The following is a 17,647-nucleotide window of genomic DNA, read 5'->3' as shown; positions in this document are numbered from 1 at the left end:
TATTAAAATCCTCCTGCACAATCGAAGCGTTTGTGTGTTTGAACAGCGGGTCATATGATTACAGCACCATGGACAGAGAGGAGCAGCCGGTGGCTTTTTGTCCCACTAAAACCACACATATTTTCCAACTGACTTACCTTCTTTAGACTTCTTCTTCCGCACCAGTGTCCCCCCTAATTTACCCAGAAACGACTCGTCCTTTTTCATCTTAGCGGGGCCAGATGAGCCCGTAGTCCCGGACATACTTGGATTTGATCACAGTCAGATCGGTCTCCGCGATCGTCCCGCTCCAACAGGCGCAGCGGACGCGTGTCAGGCGCGGTTTGGCCGGAGGAGAGCGCAGTTGTTCTGGGGAAGCATCACGAGCATCACGGGGGCATCACTGGTGAGGTAAGAATGACTTTTCCACGTGAGAGACGAGCTTCATCTGCTAACGTTCCCCACAGTGCGTCTCACAGCGCCATCCAGCGGTGAGTCGGTGTAACACACTGGGTGATGATAGCAAATTTTATGAGCTTCTAAATGTGTTATAACAGTTTTTTCCTCATCTTAAGTTTACTAAAGGTTGTGTTTTGATTAATTCATGGATTTGAGAATTGTTTGCAAGAAAATGTGTTTTTACCTACCCCCTATCCCCGCCCATGATGGGTCTGAACTTCAAAATGTCATGTAGCAATTCTTTAACTGTTAAAATCTGTTGCTTGTTACGGTGAAATGACGAGGCGGATCTTTAATTCAATGTCTCTTTATTAGATGAATATTGTGTTTGACAATTAACGTGTAAAATCATGATGATCTATATTATTAAAGTTGAATAAATACCCTCTTCTTTGAAGGTTTAGTCGAGTCTTCCAAGGATTTGATATAGATGTCTTCTTTGCAATGGTTAAGTTGCAGTGGATGTGGCTTAGTTTAGGTTTTGTTACTTTGGTATTTGAATTCAAACCTCATCAACTTGAATAAATATAAAATCGTTTGCTGGCCTTTGGTGTTCTGGGAGTTCACGATTAATGCTACAATCAATTCAAAAGAGTTAGTAACACCAGTCAAATAGATATTTATTCAGTTGAAAAGAGACAAAATGACACAGACACTTCAATAGAAAAATAGTTATTTTGAGAACATTACAGTATCTTGTGTAAAAAAGGACTGTTGTAAAAGAATGATTTGCTGGGTTTAGCGCTGTGTCAGCCGTCATCATCACACTTATTTTCTGAAACTGTTTCAAGACAAGAAAAGCAACATTATAAATACATCACGATTGCATGCGCAGTTCTATTTTAATCCATGCATAATAATAACCTGTTGTCTGTAGAAGCTTCCAGTGCCGCTGCAGTTTGAGCCTCAGTTTTTCCGGGGCCTCCACATCCTCTGAGCCGAGAGCAGAGAGAGGACCCAGGGATGGAGCAGGAGTGCCCAGGAGGGACGACACTGTGGGGGCTACGCTGGACCGCTCACTCTCCTGAGACAAAACATGGACATTACAGCTCAAACACTGCTACATTTGGACTTAAATTAAACATATTCTCTGCTGTTTTCAGTCACATTTTTACTAATGTTCTATTGGCTCTTTGTTAAGCATCGTAGGGCTATTTAAATAGTTTGAAATTGTTGTCTGAGTAAGTTCCCTTGTGGATCAGTAAGTTTGTCTTGGTGTATAATGCAAAATGTTCCGATTCAAAATGTAGAATCTGGAATTTGAACATTTCAGATGGAGATTCCTGAAGTTCCTGGAGTTTTTGAAATAAAACCATATCAGAAATTGTCTCTACAAACTTGCTTTAGTAATCTTATGGCTTAACTTATATACATTTTGTCTTTGGGGTTTAATAATGGTACCACTTTCTAAAGCTGTTGTGAAAAAAATATTTAACTTTTGTTTATTTGTGCCGTCAGAAAATACATTTTATTTTTATTTATTTCATACAGTTTTTGTTATCCTGTCCAGTAATTACAGATATGGACCATAAATCAGGTCAAGAAATCTGCAAAACAGGGAATTCTACCAAATAATTCTGGACAGTTCCACCTCAGTTTTACACTAATGAGATTATTATTGTGTAAAAAGAACTAAACAAGGACCTGACAAGAAAAAACCCGGCGTACACTGAACAGTAACATCTGAATCACAGCCACACCAGCCCTAAAGCAGTGCTACATAGTGACAAGCATCGATACTGTGACATGTACTTGTACCTGCATGAGGACCAGCGTGTGCCCCTGTGCCAGGCCCTGTAACAGCCCCGTGAGCTGCTGCCACGCCCTTTCAGAAACTCTACAGTCTGGAGCCCGCACCAGCAGAACCAGACCAGGGTCAAACTCATACCCCAGAGGCAACAGAAGACTCAGCACCGCGTGGATCAGCCCGGACACGCCGCTGCAGCCCTGGGCCAGGAATGAGACGAACTTTAATAACCCTAACCCTAACCCTTATCTTGTATTAAAGGGGACACGTTAAGCAAAATCAACTTTAATGAACTTGTAACCTGGTTATAACAGTGTTTGAGTAATCCTGTACTGTCCTGCAGCTGAGGCTCAAGTGCTCAAGTGTTTTCACCTACCCCGTAGCCCCGCCCACGTCCCTGTACTAAGTTGTGATTATTCAAACAATGAAGACAACAAGTGATACATGTTGAGTTCTAAAATGTCACGCAGACGCTTAAAAAATATAAATTAACACATTAAAAAACATTTAAATGACACTGCTGCTTATTACGGTGAAATGTCACTATGAAGAGGCGGAGCTTATCAGTGCTATAGTTTTAAAGTCATGGAACCAGTTTCTATTACTAATACAATATTGCAGTTTTACAATGAAAGAAATGTAAAAGGGTCTGCTTATGTTGTAATTTAAAACTAATTACCGGGGAAAAAAATCATCATATGTCTCCTTTAGATATTACACAGAGCCATACTTCTAGGAGTTCTACCAACGGGGTAAAGTGCATAGGTTACATTGATCATTTCACTAAAACATAGTTAAATGATCATATTTAAGAAGTCTTTTGTTTGTTAAGTTTAAAATTAATCTATTACCACAGCAGGTATTGCCCCACCAAACTAAGTAATAATAAAAATAGAAATGTATATATATTACCTGTTTCAAGCACACAGGAATGTAATATTTAGTCATCTCCGCCTCTAAACTCCTCCTGCTAAACTGCACCAGCATCGTTTTCCTACAAACAAGAACAAGCCACAATCAATTAATTTTATGTGATTTTATACAACGTTCACCAATTTTAAAAGTTAAAATTTAGATTTATTGAAGTTGATTTGGCAGAACATCACAAAAATCACAAAAAATATTAAACCTTTCCATAAAAGTTAGCATTATAAATATACAACTCCAACACTAATATACAAATAAATGAAAATAAAAAGTGAAATTACCCATCTTCTGTAATGCAGCTCTTTGCCATCTTCTCACTAAGAAGCACTATCAACATGCTTAAAAAATACAAATAAAATCATGTTAATAAGAAATATTTAAGAGCTAACTCAAATCTGTTGTACCGGTTGGAGGATGATGATGATGCAGCGTGCTGGACAACACAGTTCATCGCTATGGAGACATCAGGGACGAGAGCCAGGCCACTGCGGATCTGAAAGTCGTTAAATTGATAATGAAATCAGGCCGTGCTGCTGCGGCTCCCACACACAGCACATCAGCAATAATAATGAGAGGAAAACAGGAGCTGCACCTCGGCCTTCTTCACTTTGTCCATTAGACTAATTAGACTGGAGAGAGAAGTCAGAGCAGCAGCGTCAGCCGTGTCCAGGCCCGAGCTTTCCTGCCTGGGATGAACACAAATACTATTTAGAAAAGGTATGTTTAAATAATGGAAAATCTACTATTGTGCATCTCGAGAAATTACAGTACAAAAGTGGTGGAAGAAGTATTCAAATGTTGTTACTTCAGTAAAAGTACAGATACAGGAAGCAAAAATAATACTAAAATAAAAGTAAAAGAATCACAGAAAAAAATCTACTTAAGTAAAAGTATTAAAACTTCACCTTCCAAATGTTGTGTTTAGAGTAAAAAATACAATAATTTACACAGATTTTTGGGAATTATTAAAGCAACAAATTGTGATCTTGAAGAATTGTCCTGATTATTGGTGATAAGAAACTATTTCCCACAAAGCATTTACTGTAAAATTGACTTAGGCACATTGTTTAGGTATCTGTACTTTACTTTTACTTTTGTACTTTTGTTACTTTCCACCACTGCAGTAGAAGCATTAGACTTTCCAAGTTGAAGATTATTTGTTTTTCTTAATTTTTGAAGAACTATTCAGTTTAAGGTAAGGCTTATTAGTTTTAGAACGCTTTTGTGGTTGTGTTTATTTTGATTTTAAGGATGTAGCCTGCTCTGAAACTAGACATGGATTCTTAATTTAGACACAAATTCCTATGTTTCTTAAGCGCTTTCTATACTTTTATTTATTTAAAAAAAATAAAGATACTTTTTAAAAATCTCCAGTAATATACGCAATTTTACGCACATTTTTCATCCATTTAGTTACTAGTTGACGGTACTTAATTGTCTGAGATGCCACTTTGAATCTAATGTTACCGACAGTTGTTTGATTAAGTTGGGCTCGGGCTCCTGGGATGAGCAGAAGAGCCGACACCCCTCAGGACATGTGACGCCTTCAGGGACCAGCGCGGCCGTTCGAACATTAGGACTGATGCGTTTAAGAGGATCGGGCCAAACTAACTCCTCCGTCTCCGTCTTCTCTTCAGCTTCACCCTCTGCTGATTTAACGGGCTTTGTGCTGAGCTCGTCCGAGGGCAGTTTGTCTGTGAAAGAAACGTTTCATTCGGTGATGGAACGACAGGCATTGATGAATACACGGAAAATACTTTGTACCTGCATGTTTGAGGCAGGACCAGTACTTTCGGTGAGTGGCACGGACACAGTGTAGAGACTCCAGCGCGCTGAAGAAACAAGCAGGACCTTATTTCAGTTTCAATTCAATAAATAAACAGGATTAATTCTTATCATTTTTATCACAATATCAATTTAAGCAGCAATTACACATTAGGCTGCGTGCACAACTATATAGAGACACATCTACTGCCAAAATACTATTGTTGGCAAAAATCATTTCCATTTGGATACTAAGGAACAGACTCCTCGATACCACAATAATTAAATAATGCTTTTTTCTTTTTTACCACTTAATATTAGTAATTAGCCATGTGGTCTTATACTGTGTATAAAACGGTTCAGGAATGGTCACATTTTGTCCTGTTTATGGGATCTTTTTAGTATCAATACTTGCTTGAATGAGTATCTAGTTTAAAGTTTAATCTGCCTTTTTTTCTAAAGCAAAAAAATGCTTTTTTCTTTTTAAAATATATATTATTATTATTATTGTTCTTGGTTTCCTTTAATTATGTATTTTTACCATGTATTTGTATTATTATTGTGTCATAATGTATTTTGTACAGCACTTTGGGGAGTGATGGGCAGGGCCAATAGAAAAGTAATAAACTCTGCATAATAATAATTTGTAATAATCTTTACTGTCTAAAAACATGAAAAAACAGAACTAACATTGTTTGTTTCAAGCGGTCTAAAAGAGATTCCTCATTTTCTAATGCATTCCGAGCATCTGAATTAGTCACTGCAAGGAATTCTGAGAACATTATGCCCTATAATTAGTCGCAGAACGCACTCATCTGTCTCATTTTGACCCTAAGAGCTGCGTTTACTATATATCTGTATAATATCCTTTTGTGCAGCTTCACGGTAAAACATCGGGTACAGCGAGGTCACAATAAATACTATCAACTTTCATTCACTAAATAAAAGCTAAAACATATTACTGGGGCTCAATATTTACAGTGTACATTACGTTTGCAGTAGTGGGATTTCGAATGAGTGGAATAAGCAACTTTTATGACAAACTATAATGCCTAAAGTGTTTTATTCAACTCGGTAAACATATTATACATTTAAAAAAGAGTTAACTAAGATGCTGTGGCTTTATGTTTATAGTGTCAGGGGCGTGATGTAGTTTCAATGCAATATATCGAACTTCAAACTGTATTATTGTGACAGGGTTTTAATGTCATCACATGTATATCTAACAGGCATAAATACATGAAGTACACACACCTTTTGCAGGGGCCTTTAAGGTTTGCAGGTCGAGGCAATGGATCACCGAGCAAAGTCTGCACCGTCTCGCACACGGACTGTGGGAGCGATTTCAAATTGTATCCTCCCTGTAATTATAGGAGACAAAATCGGCACAATTTAAAACAAAAAATAGAAAAAATCAACACAAAATGTCCTGTAATGCATATGATACACACCTCTAAGACGGCACACACTTTTCCATCTGCGAGATTCATCAACAGGTGAGTGAGATGGGCGAAGACGTCAGGCGTAGCACACATTTCACCCTGAAACAAATCCTCGTGAAAGACTCGAGACAATGTGAAAAAAGAGTGATTTCAGTTGTTTTCTGTTTTCGAGTACCTCTGGATCACCAATGGCAGCGTCAAAACCAGCACACACGAACACCAGGTCAGGACAAAACTAGAAGAAAATGTTTGTGAAATGAGTTTTAACATTGCTTTATATAATGCTTTTGTTGTATCAGACAATGACAATAAACGATTGACTCTTACACTAATAATAAAAGATACATTTTCTTACTTCATATGCGACTGGCAAAAGCACATGGAAGAAAACGGACAGGTAATCGCTGTTCTCCAACCCAACCTGAGGACCAAACCGTTAAAAGGGTCATTCTAAACCAGTGCCTGTTTATTAGATTTGTTTTAACATATCCACACTATAAATCTGTACCTTTAACAATATAAATCTGTACCTTTAACAATATAAATCTGTACCTTTAACAATAAATCTGTACCTTTAACAATATAAATCTGTACCTTTAACAATAAATCTGTACCTTTAACAATATAAATCTGTACCTTTAACAATATAAATCTGTACCTTTAACAATATAAATCTGTACCTTTAACAATATAAATCTGTACCTTTAACAATATAAATCTGTACCTTTAACAATATAAATCTGTACCTTTAACAATAAATCTGTACCTTTAACAATATAAATCTGTACCTTTAACAATAAATCTGTACCTTTAACAATAAATCTGTACCTTTAACAATATAAATCTGTACCTTTAACAATATAAATCTGTACCTTTAACAATAAATCTGTACCTTTAACAATAAATCTGTACCTTTAACAATAAATCTGTACCTTTAACAATAAATCTGTACCTTTAACAATAAATCTGTACCTTTAACAATATAAATCTGTACCTTTAACAATATAAATCTGTACCTTTAACAATATAAATCTGTACCTTTAACAATATAAATCTGTACCTTTAACAATATAAATCTGTACCTTTAACAATATAAATCTGTACCTTTAACAATATAAATCTGTACCTTTAACAATAAATCTGTACCTTTAACAATAAATCTGTACCTTTAACAATAAATCTGTACCTTTAACAATATAAATCTGTACATTTAACAATATAAATCTGTACCTTTAACAATAAATCTGTACCTTTAACAATATAAATCTGTACCTTTAACAATATAAATCTGTACCTTTAACAATAAATCTGTACCTTTAACAATATAAATCTGTACCTTTAACAATATAAATCTGCCTTTAACAATATAAATCTGTACCTTTAACAATATAAATCTGTACCTTTAACAATATAAATCTGCCTTTAACAATATAAATCTGTACCTTTAACAATATAAATCTGTACCTTTAACAATATAAATCTGTACCTTTAACAATATAAATCTGTACCTTTAACAATATAAATCTGTACCTTTAACAATAAATCTGTACCTTTAACAATATAAATCTGTACCTTTAACAATATAAATCTGTACCTTTAACAATATAAATCTGTACCTTTAACAATATAAATCTGTACCTTTAACAATATAAATCTGTACCTTTAACAATAAATCTGTACCTTTAACAATATAAATCTGTACCTTTAACAATAAATCTGTACCTTTAACAATAAATCTGTACCTTTAACAATATAAATCTGTACCTTTAACAATATAAATCTGTACCTTTAACAATAAATCTGTACCTTTAACAATAAATCTGTACCTTTAACAATAAATCTGTACCTTTAACAATATAAATCTGTACCTTTAACAATATAAATCTGTACCTTTAACAATATAAATCTGTACCTTTAACAATATAAATCTGTACCTTTAACAATATAAATCTGTACCTTTAACAATATAAATCTGTACCTTTAACAATAAATCTGTACCTTTAACAATAAATCTGTACCTTTAACAATAAATCTGTACCTTTAACAATATAAATCTGTACATTTAACAATATAAATCTGTACCTTTAACAATAAATCTGTACCTTTAACAATATAAATCTGTACCTTTAACAATATAAATCTGTACCTTTAACAATAAATCTGTACCTTTAACAATATAAATCTGTACCTTTAACAATATAAATCTGCCTTTAACAATATAAATCTGTACCTTTAACAATATAAATCTGTACCTTTAACAATATAAATCTGCCTTTAACAATATAAATCTGTACCTTTAACAATATAAATCTGTACCTTTAACAATATAAATCTGCCTTTAACAATATAAATCTGTACCTTTAACAATAAATCTGTACCTTTAACAATATAAATCTGTACCTTTAACAATATAAATCTGTACCTTTAACAATATAAATCTGCCTTTAACAATATAAATCTGTACCTTTAACAATATAAATCTGTACCTTTAACAATATAAATCTGTACCTTTAACAATATAAATCTGTACCTTTAACAATATAAATCTGTACCTTTAACAATATAAATCTGTACCTTTAACAATATAAATCTGTACCTTTAACAATATAAATCTGTACCTTTAACAATATAAATCTGTACCTTTTACCTTAAAACACATTTTGAAACCACAGACACAAAATATTATTTTAGGATATTTTTTAAATATTTGACCTAAGAAGCCTTTTGTGACAGGGTGGTATATTTTTAACTAAAATAATATTACAATACAAGATGACAATATTGTCATCAAACTGACCACGGATTTAAAGTGGAAATAAAATAGTAAAATAAAGTGCGCAGCAGAGTGGTATTAAAGCGCCTTTTAGAATGAAACAAATACTAAATATTGTTATTAGATGGGAACTTTTTATATTCTATTTTTATTTGACTCCACAAATATTCAAGTGAAGTCACTATACTTATGGTGTCATTTTAAGAAACCACTTTTTAATATATATAATTATCTAATAAGGATGGTAAGTTAAAATTGTGGACACACACAAATCATAGATTTTGTGCACACACAAAAAACTACAATTGTCAATAAATGTACATTATGAGTTCATTTTTATGACATTAAAACAAAAACACCAAAAAGTTTGATTAAAAAAATAAAACATCTTGCTGTTGAAATAATAATTAAAATGGCCAACAATGACTTTTGGACATGGCAAAATGTGCATTTTTAACACAAAAATGAATAAAAAGTCTGTTTAAATCTTTAAGAACTTAAACTTTAAAACACATACATATCAGTTCTGCCTCATCTAAATCTGAAGGCTCAAAAGGCACTGGTTTCGTAGAATGGCCCGACACTTATTCAATATAACGGCTCTGAAAGTGTATTCTGTGTCACTGACCTTGTTCCATGGCACATTTATATTAAATCCAGCTCCTTCTGCTTTGCCAACACTGTCATAGTCGGACTCCCTGAGGTTAGGCCAAAACTTCTGATGCTCATAGCGGTGCCACGAGAAGTACAACACACTGGAAATGTAGAAAACACTTTTGACTGATCTATTAAACCCAGAATAACAATCACACAATCCTTCTAAACTTACCTGGGATCTTCCTCAAAGCAATACTGTACACCTTGACCATGATGCACATCCCAATCCACGATCAGGATCCTTACATACAAAATGATTACTTCAGAATGAAACGATCGTGTCTTAATTCTTTGTGAGTTTAGGGAACAAAACCTTTTAACTCCGTATTTCTGCTTGGCATATTTAGCAGCTATTGACACATTGTTGAACACACAGAAACCATTGGCAGCACTTCTCTTGCTGTGATGTCCCGGAGGTCTGAAAAAACAATAACGGAATTAGAACGATTACTACTCATTACATGACATACACAAGTTGAGTTCTTTCTTGGTAATACCGTGTACTTTGATAACTTTCCTGCCCACAGTCTCACCTGACCAGAGCCATGCCGTTCCTCACCTTCCCGGTCATTACGCTGTCGACCAGCTGCAGAGCGGCTCCTGAGGCCAGTTTGGCACAATGATAGATGTTCTAATAGAGAAAAACTGAATGTCAAACTAATAATACTAAGCAGTACTTGGTTATGTCTGTCTGGTTATGTCACTTACAGGGTGAAAGTAGACGTCCCCGTACTGCAACGTGAACATCTGCAAGTCTTCAAGGGTCATATACGGCGTCTGCTTCACCGCCTCCAGATATTCCTCGCTGCTCAAAGACACATACATTACTACTCAAATGGTTATTTTATTGTGGATACACGTTTGATTATTTATTTATTTATGTATTTATTTATTTATTACCTGTGTACAAGAAGAATCTCCTCATCTGTGGCTTCTCGAACAGGCACAGAAACGCAGCGATCAGCCAGGCCAGTTTTCACCAGAGCTTCATAACTCACTGTGAGGCGTTCAGGGACCTCAATCTTACATGCTGGGCTGTAAGTGTTACATTGATCAAAACCAAGATAAACATCAATGAATAATAAATTAATATATATATATTTTTTTAATTATTAGGTCCCAGGGTTAGTCATAGAAATGCTCATATTGTGCAAAATTAAATAATCCTTTAGCTATCACAAGCTCTTAGAAATCTAACACTGCTGTTCTTTCGAGTTCCTTTGGTAAAAAGAGAAACAAGAAAGAAGGGATTTTGTTTTAAAGCTCATTCAGACTTGAATAGCCTGCCTGTTGTTCTATAACAACAATTGTATAAATCTTCTTCTACATACAATTGATATAATACATGACTACAATTATTGACACTATTATTACCATTTTCTTTATTTCTACTCTCTACTCCAGTCTGTATCACTTGTATTTATCAGAATGTTGCATTCTAAAACTCCTAAAAGATGAAGATATTCGGGGAACAGGGTGTAAAGCAGGACAATTGTTAATTGTTATGTGTTTATTGTCATGTGTCTGTTGTATGACGTGGGATGTGTGTATGTAACAGCCATATTTGTGCTTTAGGACTTATCTTTAAATAAATAAATACAGCATTTAAAAAATCAACAGAAACGTCTGCTGCACTCACCTCTGCCCACCAGAGGGCAGCAGAGCGCGTGCGCAAGCCAAAAACACCGGAAAAAAACAACCACAGCGACGCTCGTAATGACATGATGAATTCATCATGGACGAACGCAAACTCGTGTGTACTTACTCAACCCAGAGCAGCTTATACTTTGTCATCTCCTCATCATAGATAAGCGCTGTTGTTGTGTCCGGATTCATTTTGCTAAGTTCACAGTTAGCAAGCAGCGGAAGTGTCGGAGAAGTAACGTGGTTCAAACACCAAGCATCAACGCGTTTTTTATACAGCAGAAAGATGCACACAGAAATATAGATATAAAGAAAACATAAAAGCATAAAAACGATCATCTGATCTGATTTTAACTATCTGCAAATCTCAAAACTATGATGCCCTGAAAGCTGCAGCTGCATGAGAACATTAGGCTGGTCAAAGGTCCGTAAACTGTAGTGCGCCCTCTGCCGGTGCAAGTCTACTCTACATGCACCATGGACACGTCAATGTAATACTGTACATGTATTATTTATTTTAGGAATATTGGTAAATAAATTAATTTAATTTGCTATTTTAACTAGCTTACACATGTTCTATTTTCTTATTATTATAGTTTGAATTATCATTATTCATGACTATTGTTCCTTGGTATCTGGTTTATAAGGTTTTCTCACTTTTACATACTGACCATACAATACCATAGTTACCACTTGAGAGAAGGTTGTCATAATTCTTTGCAAATTTATTTAGAAAAAAAAGCACATTTACAAAAGTATTCACAGCGTTTACCATGACATTCAGGTACATTGTTTTGGCTGTGAACTGACGCTCACAAAGTAATTAGGAATAGAGCCAAAGAGAGATGCAGCTTTCTGATAAAAAAAAAAAGGAAGAAAACTCCCACAATGTTATTGGTAAGGATTTGTATTAATTAAAATGTACCTGAAAACCCTATAATAAAACAAAGACAAATATTTATAAGCTACTATATACAAACATATCAAACATATTCATACTTAAAGTAAACAGAGACTTTTGAGTTTATCTTCTCACAGGAAGTAGTGGTCCTTTTTGTGTGGGAAACCTATTATATGCTGTGTATTGCATGGAATACTGTTTCAATCGAAGCTTATTTTGTATTTTGAACAATATTTTGATCGAAATATGATACATCTTTATGCCATCACACAGTTAACCAAGCTTGTCTTCCTCTGCCCTGTCCGCTGTCTCAACTGTCTTCTCCTCCTTCCCTTCTTCCACATCTTCTTTCTCAACAGCCGATTCCTCTTCTCTCTTCCTCACGTTGCAGAGGAAGAGCAAAGCCGCTCTGCACCGCTTCCTGAACGCCGGGTCGCAGGCTGCGTAGAGGAGAGGATTGAGACAGGAGTTCAGGTAAGCTAAACAGGTAACATACGGCTGTGCGCTTAGTAGTATTGTATCCAAAGTACACGAGTATGGGATGAATCCAAACCCCAGCAAAACGGCCAACGTCTTATTCACGTGTAACGGCAACCAGCAGAGGAAGAACGCCAGTACTAAAGTCACAATCACTCTGAGAAGTCTTCGCTGGCGTTTGCGATCCGGACGGGGGCCTCTTCCAAAATGTCTACTCAGAAGTTTGGCCAGCGAGCAGTAGCAGATGAGCAACACTATAAGCGGTAACAGGAAACCAACGAGTGTTGACTTTAAACTTAGAATCGCAGCCCACCACATCTCAGCATGTTCCCTGTCAGTCTCGCTCAAATCGTCTCCAATTAGAACAGAGTAATCCATTTGACAGGAGAGAAAAAATGACCCAGGATTAGTTGGATGGGCTGTCTCCGACTCCCAATCGTCCTCGGCAATGTCTATCTCTCGAACGGAGCGCAAGAGCAGACCGGGGAGCGCCAGGATGCACGATGAAACCCAAACGCCAGTGAGAATGAAGACAGCCCTCGTGGGGAATCTGTGCGGCTGGTGTCCCGAGTGTCTGCGCCCGGTTAGAACCCAGTACCTCTCCACGCTGAGCACGCTGAGGCTGAAGACACTGGCGTACATGTTGAGAGCTGTGAGAAAGCTGCTGATTTTGCAGAGAGGTTGTCCGAAGGGCCAGTGGTAGCCCAGAGCGGTGTAGACGGCCCAAAGGGGGAGCGTGACAAGAAAACATAAGTCCGCCAATGCTAAACTTGCTATTAGAGATTCAGTAAGGGAACGGGTTGAGCGCGGGGCGGCCGGAGGGTAAGACGTCGTCGACGTTTGGGACGTTGGTCTAGAACCGGGTCTAGATCGCCCACCGTCACTGCAGATGTGAAGACAGCACAACTTTGTCGTTCCACTTTGGTCGTCTCCCGTTGTCGTTTTCTTTCTCCCATCGGGACGGTCCAGGTACGCCCAGAGCACCAGAGCGTTGCCCAGACAGCCCACCAAAAAGGCCAGCAGGTAAACAGCCGGGATGATGGAGAAAGAGGGAGTCCATTCGCCGTAGTCACAGTGGTGGAAGGACGGGGGAGGAGTGGGGCCAGAGAGGTGGTCCGCGTCGTACATGTACTCGGTCATCTCCATGGTGACGGATCAACTTCAGACCAGATTCGCTTCTTGAAATATCTATAAGGACAAAAATGGCAACAAAAGCACAAAGTTACTCGTCAACTCTTGAGGCTGTATGAGAACATTATTTGCATCTTCTCATAGAGTGATTTGAATGTTTGGGATAGTAATTTATTGGCATGTTTTTTATTTAATTTATTTAACTTTTATTTAACTAGGAGAGTCCCATTGAAATAACACAATGAAGCACAGATTCTGAAAAACAATTGTACATTAAAGCCGCAGCAGCAACGATGATGGCTCTCGCCTTCCCGCACGACCGCCTTCCCGCGCGACCGCCTTCCCGCGCGACCGCGACCGCCTTCCGACCGCCTTCCCGCGCGACCGCCTTCCCGCGCGACCGCCTTCCCGCACGACCGCCTTCCGCCTGTCCATGTTTTCTGCTGCGTTTTGCGGCATACCAAACAAAGCGCAGTAATTCACAGTTTGTTGATTGCGTAGTTTGCGATTCAAATAGTAGTTTGTCCTGACAAATTGCAAGATTGTGCTGAACAGAGAGTAATCCATTTGACCTGAGCAGGGAGAATGAGAGAGAGCCTCGGTGACCCGCGACTTTTCATTGATGTTCAGGGGGTCAAAAATACCTGAGTTGTGGCAGAAAGAATAAAGTCTAAAGAATAAAGCCGAAAGAATAAAGCCGAAAGAATAAAGCCTAAATAATAAAGTCTAAAGAATAATAATTCTAATACGGCACAAGAGGAAATGTCCCAAATTTGTTACATGGGTATTTATTTCCAATCAGATCATAAAAACGCATTAGTGAGTGAAATATGAGCTCTGTAGATCAATTCCAATAGGCGTGACTTGTCCTTGAAAAAACAGGAAATTAAGCCTTTTTTGAGGGCGTGTTACGCGGAGACCGTAAAGAATATCAACATTCTTTTGAATATTTATTAAATTTCAATGTCTTTAGATGCAAAAGGTGTTGTTTTGAGCTCGATCGGACAAAAAACCTAGGACAAGTACGATTTTGAAAAAAAAAGTCAAGCGTGGCGGTGCCACTTTGATTCAACATGGCTGACTTCCTGTTTATCATAGAGCGATGCTGCCAGGTGCGTTTTACTCGTCAAAGGTCAGAGGTCAAAGGCAGCTCCATCACTGTGCCAAGTCTCATGTGCCTAGGCCAAAGATTAAGAGTTTCATGTTTTTTCTTTTTTGAACTAGTCGGCACTGTTACGACGGGCGTTCTCGCATTTTATTGGAGTTCGGGCCGAGCCGATCGCGTCTATGACCCCATGTGACCTATGACCCCATGTGTGACATTCATCAATGTTCAGGGGGTCAAAAATGCCCGAGTTGTGGCAAAATCTTACCATGCAAAACTATAATAAGAAACCTGGCAAGAACAATGTCTCGATCCATTCCATTCTGGAAGGCTCGAGCCAATTATTGAGGCAGTCTCTAATTCATTCAGTTCAATCTGTTTTGAATGACCACATTTATATTTTTTCTCAAGTGTTTAAGTATATCACTAAGGACAGAAAAACACAAAAAAACAGAATACAACCAGAGAGAGAGCAGGAAATACAAATAACATTTTAAAATCCAGCAAAAGACAATATTAAATTAAGGCAAATATTGTCCAAAGTAAAAGTCCCAACCAAGACATCCCCAGGCACATTTTAGCACAATCCTAATACATTGTTTAAATATTGTGCAACATCAAAAAAGGATCAAAAGATTCACTTTTGTCAGCATCACCCACCCCTAATAGCACGATATTTAGAAATACATCTTGAGAAATAAACTCAGACATTAAAAAGGATTAAAGAGGTGCACTTACCACATGCAGCTTGACACGGGACACAGCATCGTCAGGCACTCTCATCCCAAGTGTCAGAGACTCAACTAAGCATCCTGTGCCTGCTTCCCCCTGAATATATACCCTTGCCCCCTAAAGCGCACACTTGTAACAACACTAGACCCTCCCATCTCCATCCCCAAACCGGACCACCCGAAAACACAGTTACGACTCGAGACCTGCAAATACCCCACTCCTCCCCCCGTCCCAGGACAAACACGCAGTCCTCCCCAAGAGAATAACCCACGGTCGTCACCCCCTTCTCTCCAGGTACACAACTCCATGCGGCCGTATTCACACTGAGCGCAGACAAGCCCAGTCAAAGATGCACGTTGCCAAACCTGTGCAAACACAAATATACTGCTTTTGTTGTGTAAGAGTCGGAGTCTCGAGCTCAAACACACTTTGTATACAGAGGGTAAACCTGCTACAGCATTATAGTTCTGCTCAGAGTAGCATAAAGACAGAAGAATGATGGTGCATGTCTAAAGGGGTAAAAAAGGGCTTTTAAATTGCTGTTTGTTTGAGTTTAAATAGAAATACAGTCGTTCCCACAGCTGTGTTAGCACTGGCTTTTATGAGGGTCATGTGTGTAATGCAGTTTCAAAACATGGACCTGTGAGTCAAGTTAAATTACAGGACAATACAAATGTAGAGGCTCAAATGGAATATCAAATATCCGTGAAATATTACAAATTCCAGAGTTATTTTTCTGATCGTTTCCAAACCACAGACAGTGCATATATTTGTTGCTCCAAAAATATTTCCCAGACCCTTTACCCTTCACTTTTCCCAGAAATCAAGAGAAATGAGAAAGGATGACTTAATTTGTCATTTGTACAGCCTAGTTCCTGGTGCCATGAGTGATAATATGTCTAACTTATATTTTAGTATGTTCAAAAACAAACAATAGGTAAAAATAGGATAGAGATAATTTTTCATGGTTTGTGCTGTACATAAACTTTACTTCAGCCTTCTCCTTTTGGGCTCTTCATTTTTTACTGCGTAATGATAATGTTCAATGTAATGTATAATAGCCCAAATATATATACATCGTGAGCCTTCATTTTAAGAACAATGCAATAATTACTGAAAATGTGTACTCCAGTTAAAAGTACACTTCACCTTTACGTGGCTGAAATGCAGGTAATTACCGGTACAACACTATTTCTCAAATACTAGTTAGTCACTTTTAACTCAATTTTGGCAGCATTTTAGATGAGCCATTTTGACAAAACATGATACCTTTCAGTTTAAGTTAAATGAGCTGCTCTGTGAGTTTTCGGCTTTAGAAAAGAGCAGAGGCAGCAGTGAGATTGCTGTGACCCATGATACTACACACAGTAACTATTGAAGTACAATTACATGGCTAGTATTTTACACAATTACAAGTTTAAAAATCGACTCATTGGTTTGTTACTTTGGGCCTTGACCCTCCCAGTGCTACAGTAATGCTGGCATTGTACCACTGGATACCAGTGTCAACAGTGAGGCTGTTGTAATAGTAAACAGGAAGTGTTTGTTTCCACAGGGTCAGAGGTCACACAGCCATCAACCTGTCGTCATGGGAACAGATGTTTCAGAAAACATTCCCGTGTCTTCTGTGCCAACATGCCGTTACTCATCTTATACTTAAAACTATCTATTGCAGATGTTTTAACACTGAACGATTGTTACTTGGAAATATTGTCAAACGTAATTTGCTGAAAGTGTGTTTTTAATACATCTTTTGTCACTAGACCTGCATCTTTTGAAATGTTAAATAATTTACTTTTGATTGTATTTGGTAACCTCAAAGGTAAACTGGGTTGAAAAGGTTAAAATAATTAACAGTGTTTCACATACATCTACCGTACTCAAATGCAATGTGGGACATTCTGAGTAA

The 17,647-nt window shown here is 37.3% G+C and overlaps 4 protein-coding genes across 4 annotated transcripts in view; all 4 read right to left on the bottom strand.

The window, feature by feature from the left end:
- parvb (parvin, beta) overlaps positions 1–270 on the bottom strand; it is a 31,956-nt gene extending 31,686 nt beyond the window's left edge. Inside the window, exon 1 of the mRNA XM_072434708.1 lies at positions 138–270. Within this exon, the coding sequence (XP_072290809.1) occupies positions 138–243 (106 nt within the window). The 5' untranslated portion in view covers positions 244–270. The remainder of the gene's footprint in view (positions 1–137) is intronic.
- adck2 (aarF domain containing kinase 2) overlaps positions 1–17,647 on the bottom strand; it is a 226,913-nt gene that overhangs the window by 106,093 nt on the left and 103,173 nt on the right. The window lies entirely within an intron of this gene.
- On the bottom strand, positions 1,134–11,745 carry hdac10 (histone deacetylase 10). Its single transcript, XM_072434710.1, has 20 exons — positions 11,514–11,745; positions 10,649–10,783; positions 10,457–10,553; positions 10,282–10,379; positions 10,062–10,166; positions 9,921–9,989; positions 9,720–9,846; positions 6,674–6,739; positions 6,494–6,553; positions 6,328–6,417; positions 6,131–6,237; positions 4,877–4,944; positions 4,584–4,806; positions 3,705–3,798; positions 3,517–3,605; positions 3,394–3,450; positions 3,098–3,179; positions 2,197–2,385; positions 1,303–1,462; positions 1,134–1,219 (listed from the first exon to the last, which is right to left on the bottom strand). The coding sequence occupies exons 1-20, from the start codon at positions 11,729–11,731 to the stop codon at positions 1,188–1,190; spliced, it is 2,166 nt and encodes a 721-aa protein (XP_072290811.1). The 5' UTR covers positions 11,732–11,745; the 3' UTR covers positions 1,134–1,187.
- Positions 12,552–13,918, bottom strand: aplnr2 (apelin receptor 2). Its single transcript, XM_072434707.1, has one exon. The coding sequence runs from the start codon at positions 13,914–13,916 to the stop codon at positions 12,567–12,569; it is 1,350 nt and encodes a 449-aa protein (XP_072290808.1). The 5' UTR covers positions 13,917–13,918; the 3' UTR covers positions 12,552–12,566.

Source organism: Eucyclogobius newberryi, unplaced genomic scaffold, assembly GCF_026437365.1.
Source record: "Eucyclogobius newberryi isolate DKJ021-1_F unplaced genomic scaffold, fEucNew1.0.hap1 SCAF_7, whole genome shotgun sequence".
In the NCBI taxonomy this organism is placed as follows: Eukaryota; Metazoa; Chordata; class Actinopteri; order Gobiiformes; family Gobiidae; genus Eucyclogobius; species Eucyclogobius newberryi.
This window is presented reverse-complemented; position numbering and strand designations above follow the sequence as displayed.

Excerpts from the sequence above, each read along its gene's own strand:
- aplnr2 (XM_072434707.1), bottom strand. The coding sequence starts at position 13,916 with ATGGAGATGACCGAGTACATGTACGACGCGGACCACCTCTCTGGCCCC.
- hdac10 (XM_072434710.1), bottom strand. The coding sequence starts at position 11,731 with ATGATCGTTTTTATGCTTTTATGTTTTCTTTATATCTATATTTCTGTG. Across the intron at positions 10,380-10,456 it reads GGGACGTCTACTTTCACCCT|AACATCTATCATTGTGCCAA; the intron begins GTAAGTGACATA and ends TTTCTCTATTAG. Across the intron at positions 3,606-3,704 it reads ACAAAGTGAAGAAGGCCGAG|ATCCGCAGTGGCCTGGCTCT; the intron begins GTGCAGCTCCTG and ends AACGACTTTCAG.